The 17,026-nt window shown below is 46.5% G+C and overlaps 1 protein-coding gene across 2 annotated transcripts in view; it reads right to left on the bottom strand.

The window, feature by feature from the left end:
* The window catches only part of Slco3a1 (solute carrier organic anion transporter family member 3A1), a 289,583-nt gene that overhangs the window by 15,789 nt on the left and 256,768 nt on the right, over positions 1 to 17,026 (bottom strand). For both annotated transcript variants that reach the window (XM_087901516.1, XM_087901517.1), the window contains exons 8-9: positions 12,563 to 12,738; positions 6,841 to 6,905 (exon numbers count right to left, since the gene is read on the bottom strand). In XM_087901516.1, coding sequence (XP_087757642.1) covers positions 6,841 to 6,905; positions 12,563 to 12,738 — 241 coding nt within the window. The remainder of the gene's footprint in view (positions 1 to 6,840; positions 6,906 to 12,562; positions 12,739 to 17,026) is intronic.

Here is a 17,026-nt window from a genome sequence, read left to right as displayed (position 1 = left end):
GTTGGTTGCATCTGTTCTGTTGGTCCATTCATGGCTTCCCAGTATCACAGGACTCGAACCTAAACCTCAACTTCATCTTGCTCTCTGTTTTTTCTTCGCTCAAATCTACTTAGCAGGTTATAGATATGGGGAGGTGGTTTAACAGACACTGTCTCCACATCATGGCGGTCATTGCTTTCTGCCTTCTAGGCTTCCTACTCTAGTCTTGATCAATAGATTTTCACTTTGATCAATGTATTTTCACTTTGATATGCATATACATGTGTGTGTGTGCTTCATTAATTGTTGTTTTTTTTTTTTACCTTTTTTTGAGACAAGGTCTCTCACTGAATTTGGAGTCTATCTAGTTGTTTGGGCTGGCTGGCTCGCGATCCTCCTATCCCTACCTCCCCAGAATTGGAATTATAGCTTTTTATATGGGTTCTGGGGATTCCTAACTCAGGTTCTCATGTTTCTGCTACAAGTACTTTACCAACTATGCCATCTTCTCCACAGCCACACCGTAATGCCTTTGATGAACTGTCCTGCATTCTGCCAGGCTTGCTGCCAGGCTGATCTCCCCTAATCATACCACTGAGTGTGTGTCCACGCTCCTGTCTGAGACCCCCCTCTGCCCTACAGCTAAGTGCAGTCTTTCCCCTTGAAATTCAACGTGTTCTTTAACTCTGCTCACAGGAAGCCTTCCTGCTTTACCCCTACCTATCCCACCCCTGCTTCTAGGATCCTAAAGGCAGGATGGTATCTCTGGCTCCTTACATTCTTTGTGGCACCCAGAGCCTTAGACACAGATCACGGGGCATGTTTGTTTCTAGGGATTTGAGTTGATGTGACATCCATGGTAAGGAGTTGACCTCAGGGGCAATTTACTTTTTGCTTTAGCAGGGCCGGGGAGTCAAACCCGTGGCTTTCCACTTGCAAGTAAGCACTCTACCACTGAACAACACCTCCCAGTCCCAGGATCAGACCCCAGGAGCAAATGGCTGGCCTATAACCCAGACAGAAGAGCGGTGATCAGTAGTGCATTTGTCATAGGAGGGAGGAGGAGAGATCTACCGCACCAGGAATTCTGCTGAGGGAGCATCCAGGTCATTCTGATTAAACGACCCTTCTCCAGTTGTGTGGCCTGCTGCTCCACTGCAGCCACTGGCCTTGATGACATGACCTGGACATGTGTTCCCACACTCTGGCCTTTTACTGGCTCTCAATGTTGAGGCAGCTCGCCCTGTTTCTGTCAGGTCAGTCATGTCTCGGGTTCTGTTATGTCTTGGCACTGTACCACCTGAAATATTAAAGCAGATGCAGCCGCTTGGGCCACAGTTCCTATATTCCCATTCCATCAAGTTCTTACGACTCCTTTATCCCTTTGCCCCTTTCTGTGGCCTCCTATTTTACCTCTTCTTTATCCAGGCCAGGAATCATGTTAGCTTCACTTTGGCCACTTGCCTCAGTTTTTTTTTTTTTTTAAAAGAAGGTCTCATGTAGCCCAGGCCTGCTATGTAGCCCTATGTGACCTTGAACTTCTGATCTTCCTATCCCTGCCTTCCTCTTTCTGGGACTATATCATCAAGCCTGACTTTATATGGTGCTGGAGATCAAAGCCAGATCTTCTAGCATGCTAGGCAGGTATTCTAACGGTTGAGCTATAGTCTTGGAACTTAGCATCTTTACTTTTCTTGCTTTGCTCTCCTTGCACCTCATCTACCACTGATACCACCACCTGCCATCTTATTTCTGCCCTAGGGCTACTAGGGAAGTTCTCAGCCCACAATGCCACTGAGGTCCCTGCTCTGCCTGCCCGCTCTTCTGTGTTGGTGACTAAAATCACTCACTGATGTTACCTTCACTTCTGGATCCTGCAAGTCTCTTCTATCCTGTCCATAGCCCAGTGCGGTCTTCCATGCCAACCTACTTCCTTCTGCCCTGATGTATTCTTGCCCCTATAGACCCCTGTTGAGTATGACAGCCACTAGTCACATGATGCCACATTAATGAAAACCAATAAAGGTTGAATCAAGCAGTCCACACAAGTCATCGTTCAAGTGCTCAAAATAGGATGAGATAAAGAACATTTCTGTTATCACCCCAAGACAGCCATGCCTCTCCTTACCTGCCTCTTGGGTCATCTGCCTATCTCAAACACTGGTATCTCCAACCCATCTTCCTGCATACTTTACACTGTTCCTGGATTGTCCAAAATACACACTACAATGTAAATACTATATTAGAAAGCTTATACTATTGTTTAAGGAGTGGTGACTGAAAAGCCCGTATGGGCATGCTCAGTATGGACACTCTGTTGTTCTTTTGGTGTGCTGAATTTGTCTATTCGAAACTTGCAGAGATGGAAAGCCAACTGAACTTCAATTCGGAGACCAAGTCGTGAAGATCCTTCCCCATTAACTTTTAATCCAGTATCTCAACACAAAACCCTCTCTCCACTCTAACTTGACCATACCTTATTAGGGAATGGGACAGAATTCCTTTCTGAGGTACACAGTGACTCTTGTCCCTGCCTAAGTAAAGCCTGCCTGCCTATCTATCTATCTATCTATCTATCTATCTATCTATCTATCTATCTATCTATCTACCTACCTATCTATCTGTCAGCAGCATCTATTTGTCCTAGAGAAAAAGCTCAAAGCCACCCAAGCGACAGGAGACCTTTCTCATGAAGTTCCTAGCTTATTGCCTTCACCAGCCCTGGGTTACGCCATCCCTGTCCCACCCCACTTCCCACACCAAGATCTCAGGATCCTGGATGCTTTACCCCTGTAGGCCCCCCTGTCTAAAAGCACTCTTTCCTCTTCCTGTATATCGTCACAATCTTATTTATTCTCCGCTCAGGACACAGGTGGCCCTTCCCCAAGTCACTGTTGTCCCGGCGCAGACTCCATCACAGATCTCGCCACACTCAACTTCAGTGTCCCCATCGTATTCCCATTACCTACATGGGGCACCAAGAAGGCTGGTGGTGTCATAGGATCTGATTTATTCATTGGCCTCGCATTAACAATAATGGCCATTAATCTTATAGGGTTCTGGAGGAGATGGAATTAGGCCAGATGCCAAGACTTTCTTGCTAAGCCGCTTTTAATTAAACGATGAGACAGTGTCATATCCTCTAAGCGCAGGGGTTTTCCAAACTGATTTGTGACCCATAATGGGCAATAGAATCAATATGCTGGGTCATGACCAAATTTTCATAAAGCATGGTGTGGAATAGAGAATATGGGAATGTGTTACACACGTTTTCCCACGAAATTTTTGTCTCAGCTATATCTATGCATATGCATGTGTGTAATGGGCCGTAACAATAAAGTTATCTCTTGTTCTGGCTTACAGTCACAGAAATGGAAACGTCCCTGTTCCCGATGGTGCCGGCTTTCCCCGAGGCAGACAGACAGATTGCGCTGACTTCAGAGCGGTGAGCGCATCACCTTAAGATAAGTTGGTTTTCAGTTTTGTCTTTAGTTATTCTATAATTTTCAGAAATGTCTTATTCTTTTAAAATTTTGGGGCTATCAAAATTATTACGAAGGATACTGTTTTTGCATATATGTGTGTATGCATCTGGCTATGGCCTGGAAGCTCAGAATAACAGAAGTGCTAAGGAAATGTCAGCGGGTGTAACTATCGTGGAATGGTTCTACCACTTTCCCAAAGGAGGCATTCTAGATTGTTGGTATGCCCATCTGTCTATGTATCCTTGATGGTATGCCCATGTATTTACCTATCCTTGTAGGTATACCCATGTATCTACCTACCCTTGTTGGTATGCCCATCTATTTACCTACCCTTGTTGGTATGCCCATCTATTTACCTACTCTTGTTGGCATACCCATCCATCTACCTATCTTTGTTGGTATACCCATCTATCTACGTATCCTTGGTGCTGGTCCTCAGGCACTGTCCACATGTCCACATTTTGTCTGAGATGGGGCTTCTCGTTACCCTGGGACTCTTCCCCATAGGCTAGGCCAGTGGTTTTCAACCTTCCTAATGCTACGGCCTTTACTACAGTTCTTCATGTGGTGACCCCTGATCATAAAATCATATTTGTTTCTACTTCAGAACTGTAATTTTGACACTGTTATGAATCATAATATAAATATCCATTATGCCGGATATCTGATATGTGACCCCTGTGAAAGAGTTGTTCAGCCCTAAAGAGGTCACGATCCACAGGTTGAGACCTGCCGGGCTAGGTGCTAGCCTGGTGTTTCCAGGGATCCACCTGTCTCTATTTCCTGAGTCACTATTGTTAGGATTATTGGCATGTACCATGGTACCTAGCTTTATCCATGGGCTCAGGGGATCAGAACATGGGTTCTCATTTTCGTGAGGCAAGTCTTTTGACCAAGACATCTCCCTAGCCCTGGTGTTCCAGATCGTGGGCAGACTCTTTAACACGGTTTAGAGATGCGGTGGCCCCTACAGAAACTCTACAGATGAGGGTAAAACATCCACTTTCTTTTGAGCCCTGATGTGGAGAAACTCTCAAGGGCAGGGCTGTGGTCACCTGTCTTGGTATGGCCTGGGTGCTCGGGAAATGTCATCACCATCTGTGGGGTAGTTCTGACACTTTCCAGAAGGACTGCTAGCTTATTGGTATTTCATGTCCATCTATTGCTCCAGCTACTTGACCACTGAGGGCAGGAGCTGTGATAACACATTTGGCTCCATGTCCAATGGCACACACACACACACACACACACACACAAATCGGCGTCACTGTATCTATGGTGGTGGCAGTTTTCAAGCTAGCACAGTTTCCCAGAAACACCCACGTGTTTTCATTTGAACGATGGATTCATGTTTTTCATCTGGGGCATCTCCACAGCTCTATCTTTCTATTTCCCATGAAACAGAAATGAGATGAGGAAGCCATTTATATCCCTTCCCCCCACCCCTTACACCAACACACACTGATCAGGTGGAGGATCCTGAGACCTGCGACACAGGGGACGGGAATGATGATGGGGACGATTATTACCACAGGCGATGGAGGGAGAAACTCTTGGGGTGTTTCCTTTATCAGTTATAGAGGACTGATATAAATAAAATATATAGGACTGATATATATATATATATATATGTATAAAAGTAATATATCTGTATAAATAGTCAAAAGTTTCAATTTAGAAAATTATAAAATCTTATGACTTAAAGCTATCTGGTACCATTTTGATGTTCATCTTCCCAATATTTTTCCATATTTATTCATACTTTGTAAACATCTGAATCTCTTGGAGAGTGGGCCACCTTTGTCCCTTCCACATGCCACAGGTCCTTTCTAAGTCTAGACATATTCTTCTTTCCAGAACTTAAAAGGGAGGCACGGTCCCCAGCAGGATTGCAGACCATCTTGAATTAACTAATTCCCTGTTGCTGGACATTGGTGCCGACGGAAAAATGCTTTTACAAACCTCACGTTTCTAATGCCAGATCTTTGTGCCCATCCATGACTCCAGCCTTCCAGGGAGAGCTTTATGCTCACTCTCAAGGTGACAGCCACAGTTATCTCTCTTTCTGCCCTGGATTCCCATGTAAAGTTCACTCAGATCATTTTGACCTTGGTTTTGAAAAGAAGATATTCGTGAACTAACAACATGGAATAAGGAGAGAAGTGTGACAGAGGTGGGGTCAGGCCACCTGTTGGAAACTCAAGGTAAATAAATACATTTGGGGAAAACCAAAAGGCTGCAAGGTGATGGGCTTGTGGCCTCTTATGGGAGGCGGCTCATAAAGCAAACCTGTCTTAGGCTACTCAGGGCCTTCTTAATGGGAAGTTTCTAGTCAACTTGACACAAGTTAGAGCCATCTGGAAAGAGAACCTCAATTGCAAACAATGCTTCTACTAGGTTGACCTGTCAGCAAGTCTGTGGGACAATTTCTGGACTGATGATGAATTTGAGTAGACACAGCTCACGTAGTTGGTATCACGCCTACACATGTGGCCATGTGTTGTGTAGGAATGCAAACCAAGCAGGCCTGCAAACAGTGTTCACCCACAGCCTCTGCTTCGGTTCCTGCCTTCAGGTTCCCTCAGGGATAGGCTGCGATCCATGTACGCCAAGCAAATCCTTCCCTCCCCCAAGTTTCTTTGGGCCATGGTGCTTATTATAGTAATAGAAAGCAAATTAGGACCAAATTGGACCACTAAAAGTTTCCTCCCTTTCGGTACCACTGCCTTTTCGCCTTAGCTAATGCAAATTCAGGGCGACATGAGGACCCAAGTGGGTAATATACGAGGCCTATGAGATCAAAGGGATCTAGAATGGTGCTGTCTTGGAGCAAAATTTTCAGGTGATGGTCAATTTAAATTTGTCAACGTGCCAGACCTAGAATAACCTGAGAGAGCAGTCTCAATGCAGGGCTGTCTGGATCAAGCCGGCCTTTGGGCATGGCTGTGAGGAACTGTCTTGATTATGTTATTTGAAGTGGGGACAGCCCCTTGGTGTCACTGTCCCATGGATTTTGGGTCCTTGACAGCACACAGATGGGAAGATGGGAGAGGCACACATCAGCATGTAGGCGCTCATTCCCTCCCTACTCTCAACTACGGAGGTGGCCAGCTGCTTCGGGTTCCTGCTGCCCCGGCCACTGACAACAATGACTATAACCCAGACCCGTAAGCGGAAGATACCCCTTTTCCCCTAAAGTTGCTTGTGTCGGGGTGCTTTATTATCGCAACAGGAATTGAACGTGGGACACTGATAAGCAAACATCATAGAAAAATAAAAGAGACGGACTCAGGAACGGGGACAGTTTCAGCAACTCTCACTTACCTGGTTATACACATCCAGTTCATTATGGAGGGGAAAAAGAGACAATACATACCCAACAAACGAAGAAGGAGAAAAAGAACTCCCAACGCGTAAGACTTGAGTTCAGGGCTGACTGTCCTACGTAGAAAAGAGATGGAGGGGAGAAAAAGATTCTTATCACTCCATTTTAATTAACAGACCCAGAGCTATTTGTTGCTGTCCATTAGATCCTCCCTTAGAAAATGACTAATAGGTTTTCTTCTCTCTTTTTTTTTTCTTGCCCAAAGTCTAAAAATTGACTGCAACTGTGGGGTCAAGATAAGTTTGGAAATTAGGTGTGTTTTTCTTTTCTATCTTAAATAGCTTGGCCTTGAAGGGCTGGATGAGGTCTATACTTAGAGCTGTATCCTTTTGTTCCAGGGAAGAATCACCATGGGTGGGTAGGGAATGTGCAATGTGGGGCACCAGCTCAGCAAATTTTCAAAGAGCAGCCGGAACCGTGAACACCTTCGCTGTTCTTGGGCCAGTTTGTAAGGCCCACCAGGTCTGCATGCATTGGCATCCCGGGTGGGACAACAGGGACGCAGGTGTGTGTAGCGAGTTTTAGTGCCTTGTAATCTTGAGCGGATCCTCCCACTGGCCACCAGACTCTGCTTTGAGCTGACTCAATCATCCTGACCTGGGTTGGGCCATGTATTGTCGCTAAGAATGATCTCACATGCTCTCCAGACTGTAACGTTTTTGGAAAGGGAGTAACTGTGGAGCCAGTTTAAGAGTGATGTCAGATTTTAGGCAGGTTATATTATCCACACAGGGGATAATGCCTCTTACGCTTACAGCCAGGATTTATTCAACGCTTGCCTTCCCTCCTCAAGGCTAAGAACAACTTGCCTTGTGGTGACCTTTGTGATCTCAGCCATACTCACTTAGCTCTAGCACCCAGCCTGTGCTGAGGGAATGCATATGTGGGAAACAAGCTGGGTAGATGTCTCTGACCTACCACCCAGGGAACCACTACCTGTGGCTTTGTGGTGAAGGACTCCGAGGGAAAGAGATTGGACAAGATGGGCGGGCTTTGGGTTAAGCAGAGTGTCACCTCTTATCTCTGTCACCACTGTGTCTCCTTAGGGGAGAAAGGGATGTATATGACTACACCTCTTGACAGACTTGACCAGGCATGGAGCCAGTCATTATGGCTGAATCTTACATGCGCTGGAACATTTTAGTACAACTGGAGGACTAGAGACCAGAGCCACACGGTGAAATGAGTCTGTGGGAGTAGGTCCGGTATAAAATAAAGGGTAGGAGCAGAATTACTCATGGAGTATCTGGTAAAACAGGTACATATTATTGTCTATTGTCTGGGTGGAGAGAGAGAGACACACACACACACACACACACACACACAGAGAGAGAGAGAGAGAGAGAGAGAGAGAATCAGAAGTCAATGTCAGATGTTTTCCTCAGTCCTACTCTTTTCTTGTTTTTTGAGCCAGGGTCTTTTACTGAAACTAAGTTCCAAGGACTTGCTCATCCTAGCATTAGGGTTCCATCAGGGTCATTGTGTCTGGTATTTATGTGGGTGCTGGGAATATAGACTCAGGTTCTGGTACTTATGTGACAGACACTTAACTGACTGAGTAATGTTCCCAGGCCTAGATATTCCTAAATGATCCCAAGGTCATTTATCCAGCAAACCATTGACAGTCATCCAGTGATCGGTGACTTAAGTTGAGCCTTGGTGTGTGTGCTTCCGGCTTCTTGTTGTAACAGGTCAAAAGTGGCCATACAACCAAAAGAAATTGCATATATGTTATAGACGGACATTTTGTCATCCCCAAATTCTTCCATTCAAGCCTAACCCCTAAAGTGATAGTGGGACCTTTGAGAGGTGCTTAAATCCTGAGGGTGGGGCCTGCAAAAATGGATTAATGCCCGTCTGGGGACAAATGTCTAAGAGAGATCCTTTGTCTTTTCACTACCTTGGGACACAAAGAGAATCTGTCATCTCTGTACCGGAAGTGGCCCTCACCAGTTAACCTAGCCTTGTTCTGCAACGTCCTAGACTCCTAGTCTTCATTCCGGTGAGAAACAAATTCCTATTGTTTATAAACTACCGTGTCTATGGTATTTTGTCATAGAAGTCTGCAAAAGACTATGCAACAGTAGCTTTTATAATGTTTGTCAGATTCTAAGATTTCCAGTAAAACCCACAGGTGCTATTCTTGGGGAAATGCAACACATCCCTTTAATTATGGAGACTGTGGTCCAGATGCGTGACCTTAGTGCAGCATGTTCTGACCTCCACTCCGTCATCGGCTCAGGACTCTGGCTGACAAGCCAGACACCAGTTCCAGGTCATGAGATCTGCATCTCTGGGCAGAACTATTGCTCTTTGGAAGACATGCATAACAAAACCCAAGTCCCTCATGTTGTTCCTGCTCCATGGCTACAGTTTTGGCACTTTCCTTTGAAGGTTTAACTTGAAAGACACATAAATAAAGACAGATCTCCTTATCAAGAAAACATGCTGATGTAATGAGCTAGGGTATTTATCACTTGCAATGTGATTTCCTTTCAGCTGGCATGTCACCGGGAACAAAGTGAGGAAGGTGCTAAGATCTTTCTTCATATCCTGTGGAGAGGCTGGTTCCTCTAAGAACCACGGATCTTAGGAAGAAATGGAGGGCTCAGGCAAGATGTTACTGAAAGATCCAGGAAAGATCAGGGATGCAGGCTTAGCATCATTAACATACTGGCTGTGAGACCCTGAGAGTACTGTGTGGTCACTTGTTGGACCAGTTTCTTCATGGGTAAAACAGGAATATTTACAAGAGTGCAAATACAGCAATTTAATATAACAGCGCCGAGAAGTGACTTAACATCAGCCCAGTGACCGTCCACTTTCTGGCTTCCTTCTTAGCATTCTTTTTAAATATGCTGTGTGTATATGTGTGTGCATGCATGTATGCATACGTGTGTGTGTGTGTGTGTGTGTGTGTGTGTGTGTGTGTGTGTGCATGTGCTCATACAAGTGCAGGTTTGCATATATAGAGGCCAAAAAACAACTTCAGGAGACATTCTTATGAATGGCATCCATCTTCTTAGAGGCAAGGACTCTCAGGTGCAGGAAGTGTATCAGTTAGGGTAGGCTGGCGGGCCAGGGAACCCTAGGGATCGTCCTGTCTTCCACTTCCCCACTGCTGGACAAGTATGCCTCACCATGCTTGATATTTTTACATGGGTTCTGGCAAATGAACTGGGGTCTTCACACTTGTAAAGTCAGCGCTTTGCCAAGTGAGCCCCCTCCCCAGTCTCACTTCCCCCATTGTCCCTGTTGACAATGCCTGGCCAGCATAAGAACGAGTCCACAGCTTTGGGTCAGGCAAGGACTGGTAATTATCTGCTGTGGTCAGCCTGCATGGGGCAGCCTTATTCCTGCCTAGAATTTCGGTGACAGCAAGCTAGACTAAAGCGATGGAAGGATGCACAGGATCCCTTCTCACTAGGAATGTGAACATGTGCCTATAGCTAACAAGGGGTTCATAGATCTACGTGGTCAGCACGGGTCATTGAGATCATCAGCTCTTGCTCCATCTAAAAAGAACCCAGCATTGCCTGAAAAGCTGCAAGGCCTGTTTATCGAGTGGAGGCTTGGAAACAGCTGAAATTTCCATGGTGAAAATTTTACCACCTAGAATCTAGGCCGGGCCTTCGTGGGAACTCATGGTGAGGGAAAGGAGTGGAGCGGCCACAACTCAGGGTGGCGAGGGTCCCTCTTCCCATTTCTGGTGCCGTCTGTGTGTGAGTACTGCAATACGGTTTCAGGAGAATTTCTAATGAAAAATAAACTGCTCATAATACAGTCAGCATAAACTCATACATAAAACCTGATGAGGTTTGTTCATATGCGTATTATATATAATCGCCTTCCACGGACATACAGTTTTAAATTCAATGGCTCATTTCATAAACACTTCTCCCAGCCTTAAGATTTTTCATTATTCCTTGAACTGCGGTTCCATAATTTAACTCACTGCTTCAATTCAGGTGTTTCTGCCATTATAGTTAACGTTGTAATAAAAAATCTGTCTGTATTGAGCTTTTTTTTCTCTTGTAGAGAGGTATTTCCTTGAGATAAATGGCCAGGAATGGGGGTAGGTTACTGTAAGGGCCTGAATATTTTTATGGCTCTTGACTTACACTGGCATATTGCATTTTTTGAGCGGACTGATAGGCTTTTCAATGCCACTAACAAAAAGTGATTTGACTTACTTGACCACAGCCCTCCAAAGCACCGAGATGAATTTGTCGAACTTCCTAAGTGTAAGATGCCAATTTGCTATTGTACCTTTAATGCCTCTGCATATTTGTAAGACATTGCTAACGACCATCTGGGTGGTGCATGGGCTACCTATAAATCTACTTTCAGGAGAGTTGCCAGCAAGACCAGAGAATGTGGCAGGGAGGGCTCAGGGAACGGGAGAGCTGGGTAAAGCTGTTGGTATCATGGTGCAAGAAATTCAAGTGGCTCCAAGCTTCCCATTTCCATCCCCAGACCTTGGCCTTGAACTGCCTTGCCTATGTTTCTAATGAGGTGAGCCTTTCTGTGGGGTATGTGCTTTCTTCTGGCTCAGATGGACATTAGGGTCTGGGTCAGTGTTCTTCCGGGTACCTTGTTCAAATCCAGATAGCAATAGCATTGTAACTGATGGAACTTGCTGGGAATATTGCTCGGCGATTTACGTTGGAGGCACTTCATCTGTCTCTAGGCAGGCTTCCCAGACCCAGGGGGCTACAGAATCCTGGCTGTCTCATTGCAACCACTTATGCGTACAAGAGCGGTCACCATCTGCACGTGGTGGGCCTCTTGGCATGGGCAACCTCTCGTGTCTCCAGAGTGGTCTGCACACATGACCTGGATGAGTCCAGATTATGGCAGAAAGCAGGCAGAACAGTGCTGCGATCTCTATAACAGACTCAGAAACAGATTTGGGGGGGGGGTATTGTGTTCGAGGCATATGGCCAGTTGACACAGAAGGACAAGGTTAAGACATAAGGATTTGGTCAGTCTAATGTCATTTTCAAATCTGTGTGTATGTGTGTGTGGGGGATGTCCATGTGGGTGTGTGTATGTATGTATATATTTATGTATGCATGTATGTATGTCAGAGGACAAGCTTGAATGTTGTTCCTTAGGAGCTTTTCATTGCACTGGCCTAAAACTTCCTTGAGCAGGCTAGACTAACTGTCCTGCAAGCTTCCAGGGATCCACCAGTTTCTACCTCCCATCTCTCTATCATGGTGATAACGAGCACGTTCTACTACATCTAGGTTTTATAGGGGTTCTAGGGAGTGAACCCAGGCCCATGCTTGTGAAGTAGGTGCCACTGCCAACTGAGCCATCTCCCCAGCCCATGGTCTTCATTGTACTTCACCAACAATGCCTCCTGAAAACATCAATGTGCAATGCTTTTCAGATTCGCCTTCAAATGCCTTCCTTCTGGATCTAATGAGGTGAGCCTTTAACTCTCAGGTTATTCCTGGGAGGCCATGAAAGTGGCCTTCTACTGCTGTCCTGTTGGGCTATGAAGTCCCAACTGATGGATGGCTCCTCATTGATTCCTCTTAGTCTAGAGCAACTGTGTTCCCGGCTGCAGCCCCCCCCCCCATATCTCGCCTTGCTTTCAGGACTCGCATGGCTCTGGCCTGCAGGAGCCCTGCAGATGTGTGCCAGGTGGAAGGGCATAGACCAGGCTGACTCCCAAGTTCTTGGGACTCAGTGGGCAGCTTACCTGATGAGGATGATGACGGAGGGTGTTTGGGCCATGGCCCCGATCAGGCTGCACACACACATCACACAGAGGAAGGTGAGGAAGGCCTCTTGGCACCCAGGACTGGGGCATTTTCCTGGCACCACGGTGGCATTCTCAGGGGGAACGGTGGTGAGGCATGCACAGCCTGTGAGGTTCTGGAAGGGAAAGTTCAGCCGTTTAAACTGGGGGTGTCTCTGGTTTCCACACCCAAGGCAATCCATCAGCTAAGCTGTCACGGCCTAATTATACATTCTATGGCATTCCATTAATTGGGCCTGAATAAGCGAGGTAGCTTTTTAAGGAATCTGCAAAAACACATGCAAATAAAGTAATATTTATGGGGAGAAGAGCTGGTTTTCCTGTCTCCTGTGTATTTCATTCCCATTCTTAAGAAACCTTCCATAAGCTGCACTGTAGATAAATGTGTCCCCCCCAATACAATTAGAGAGGAAATTGTGCTTCTACAATATGATAAAACATTGCCAAATTAACATCGTAATTACTTGCCAATTTGTCTTCCCTTTATGCAGTTATAATTACACCGAAGTGTATTAAAAGAAGTAAATCAGGTAACCCACATATTGTTGCTGGTTCAGTGCCTGGCATGGTACTCGGAACAAAGGATGCACACTGTCATGCATGAAGCCATTGTGCCTGGGAGACCCTGATGGGAGGAAGCTGATGGAACACTTGCCCAGTGGCTGAGGAAGCCGAGGGCGCTAAGGGATTCCAGGCAGCTGACAGTAGCAAACAGGAAGCATAGCAAGAGTCTGGTGGGATACATTTATTAATATATGATCAGAGAGAAAGAAAAGCGACCAGGTTCCATTTGATCTTCCAAGGGGCTCTGGATCAGCAGCCCCTGTTCCCAAGTAAGGTTTGCTCTCACACTCTCCTGCAAGCTTGCCAGCTCGCTCCAGGAATTTCTGATGGCAGAGGGAGGAGCAGGGGCTGGAGGAGGCTGTTCAGAGTGCCAAGCCAATTAAGGTTTGATAATAATAGTGCAGAGGCCTTTAATGAATACAAAGCGAAAACAATCATCAGTGATTCATGGCTTTCCTTTCCAGAGGTGAATGGCTTTCTGAGCGCATGCCCAGCAGGTAAACACTCCTGAGGGGTCAGGCAAACTAAGCCTATGATTCTCTTCTTCTGCCCTTCTCCCTTCTTCTCCTTTTCCTGTTCCCCCTTTCTTTTGCCACAGGATATATTACAGATATGGGGTACTTGTCCAATATGAGATAGCTTCAGGGGGTGTCCCAAACCAACTAAGTTTACCCCCACTATGGCCACCCTGCATGGCTGTGTGGAGCAGATGGTACTGGCTGGCTATACCTCTTCTAAATGGTGTGCCCAGGGCAGGCATCTGTGTAAATGGTACTGTTATATACCTGGGCGTTTATGGCAATTCCCAGGTGCTGAGGTCTGACAACCCCTACTTCTTGTCTTATACCTGGAGACTTTACCTGGCTTTCCCACATCCAACATAAACACCACACCCCTTTTCTAGCACCCCTACAGCTGAGAAACTCCCCTTCTCCCCTCCTGAACCCCCTTGAGCTCTGACCTGAACCTGCCCTACAGAGGATATGAGAACTGTCTGTCAGGAGAGTCCTGGGACAAGACTGTGTTCGATGCACTTTCCTGAGCATTTATTTCCTCGCACAGTGCTGCCTGGTGCTAGATGAGACCTAGAAAACCGTTTCAGAATGCACAGGTTGACCACTTAGCCCCTGCCGTTTCTAGGAGCAGGACCCCCCCCCCCAGCTGAAGCTCACCCTGCCATCCCATCCTCTACAGAGAGAAGAGTATGTGATGTCACCACCGAGGTCACAGGCAAACCTCTCCAGCTGCTGATACCTCTCCACTCTCATCTCATTCTAACCAGCTTCTCTCTCCGCTCGTGTGAAAGGGAAATCTCCTAAGTTCCCCCGTGGCATCCTTTCTCCTCTCTGGGCAGCTCCGTTTGCTCCCTGTCTCCCAGGCCTCCATTCCTTGGGTTCCCGTTTGCTTTTTTTAGGCTACGCCTTGTCTATCTTTCTTGGCAGTGCTCCCCCTACCCCTTCCCATGCTAACATGCAGGGACAACTCAGGGCTACATTTTCCTATTGGTTCACGATTTCCCTCACCTTCATCTCTAGTCCACATCTCCCTTGGATATGTGATATGTCCTTTCCTGACACACGTTATCAATCTGAACATATGTTGCCTACTTGGCATACTTGCCCTTGGAAGACTGGGAGCTTCTCACAGAGGTCCATCTCTAGCATGGTTTAGAGTTGGGCGGGAAAACACAGTATGATGCGGAAGCCAGGAGCCATGGAGACCAGATCACACTACCCTAAAATATGCCTCTTTGGCACAAGGATTATTTTGAGCTGGCCGTGTGAAGACATTTACAGACACAGGAGAATGTGGGACAACACAGAAGCCACCAGTTTCTGAGGAGAAATTTTCAGTCAGTGGTTTCTTCATATCCAAGAATATTGAGCTCCAGGATACCATACACATACTAGACTCTAGAGATGGCCGAGTCCTGGATAGAAGATGGTATAAATCCTATATGCCTTCTTCTGCATGCATAAACCATATTTAGACAACTTTATATCTAATACAATGCAGCACTATGGACACACTCATTATACTGTATTGCTTAGGGACTATGATAGAACAGATTCTGTATAAGTTTGGTACAGATACAATTCCCCCTGATTATCTGCAGTTCACTGAAGCCACAGTGATGAAAGTTATGTGTACAAGGTCCTATCGCATAAAGGAAATACTGTGCTTATACTTAATGAGACATGAAGTCTTGCTTCGTTTCTCAGACTGGCTTCAGATTTCTGAGCTCAAATGACCCTCTGGTCTTAGTCTCATGAGTAGCCAGGCTACAGGCACACACCACTGCCCTGGCTCAGAAATCTCTTTCTGAAGGGGAGTCTCTTTCTGTACTAGGAAGAGGAGCAATGGAGAAAGTGCTAACTAGATCCATAGAACAAACCCTGTGCTGAGCCTCACTTCCCCATCGCCAGCCTTCCCATTCCCTTCCCTGGTCACTTCCCCATCGCCAACCTTCCCATGCCCTTCCCTGGTCACTTCCCCATCGCCAGCCTTCCCATCCCCTTCCCTGGTCACTTCCCCATCGCCAACCTTCCCATGCCCTTCCATGATCACTTCCCCATCGCCAGCCTTCCCATACCCTTCCCTGGTCACTTCCCCATCGCCAGCCTTCCTATCCCCTTCCCTGGTCATTTCCCCATCGCCAACCTTCCCATTACCTTCCCTGGTCACTTCCCCATCACCAGCCTTCCCATCCCCTCCCCTGGTCACTTCCCCATTGCCAGCCTTCCCATCCCCTTCTTTTCTGAAGTCTGGATTCAAAGCTGCCTGTGTGTGAGTCATTCATTTCCCTGGGTACCTCCCATGTAACTGAAGGCATATGGTGTGAATATCCCTCCCTTTTCTGTTCTTGCTAATATGTCTCTCGTTAGAGGCATCCATCCCAGCTAGGAACCACAAAGGGCAGAGAGAACAATAACTTCCCTTCCCCTGTGAATTAAGAAGAGGCCACCACCCTCAGAAGGTAATTGGTTAGAAGCAGGACTGGACACAAGTGTCCCTGGTACCCTGCTGTCCAGCAGCACTTCCATGCTGCCCCTTGTGACTTGACTCCTCAAGCCTCTCTCCGGGTCCTCCCTTCTGGTCCTGCAGCAGAGCAAGCTCAGGGGTGTGGCTTATGGATACAGCAATCAGCTCTAATTCTCCACGGAGACAGTACATTTCTCCACCGCCTCACTCTTTCCAGAGCTTCACCCCTCATCTCTCCTACTCAGACAGTTCCGATTTCTCCGTTCATCCCTCCTTCTTCCAAACACTGTACGGGCTGTTTTCCTGATCAGTTCCTGATGAGACTTCCTAGTCCCCAATTCCTTGGCTTTCCCATCTCTTATCTTAGTAACAATGGTCATCTCCCTAGGAATCAGGTGATAATTCTGATGCCACCTAACCTCACATCAAACTCTCTTCCTCCTGACTCTAAGGCTAACGAAGGGAGGCCACTGTAGTTTTGTTACCTAATTTACTCTCATTTGGACTAGACGGTTTGGTTCACACACCCCTAAAAATGTTTGAATGCATACGTAAGTCCTGATACCTTTCATATCTCTAAAGGACATAAACCCTGACCCAGGTCCAATTACTCTCATCTCTCTCTTTGATCGATGTAGTAGCTTGGCTAGGAAAACATCTGTGACTGGGGCCTCAGACTCATGAGGACTTAGAAAAACCAAGGATAAATGGGGACAGTTCCTCTTGGGTTGTCTGACTGAATGCCACATGGACTCAATGGTGGCTTGTATGGTTTCTCAAGAAACACAGAGAGATGTTGGAGTGTCACAACTCAGCGACCAAGCCAGAACCCCATGAGATAAGACACGTGGCCTTTGT

Source organism: Myodes glareolus, chromosome 24 (genome assembly GCF_982192425.1).
Source record: "Myodes glareolus chromosome 24, mMyoGla1.1, whole genome shotgun sequence".
Lineage (NCBI taxonomy): Eukaryota > Metazoa > Chordata > Mammalia > Rodentia > Cricetidae > Myodes > Myodes glareolus.
The sequence above is the reverse complement of the archived record's forward strand: the minus strand, read 5'-3'. Positions and strand labels throughout refer to the sequence as shown.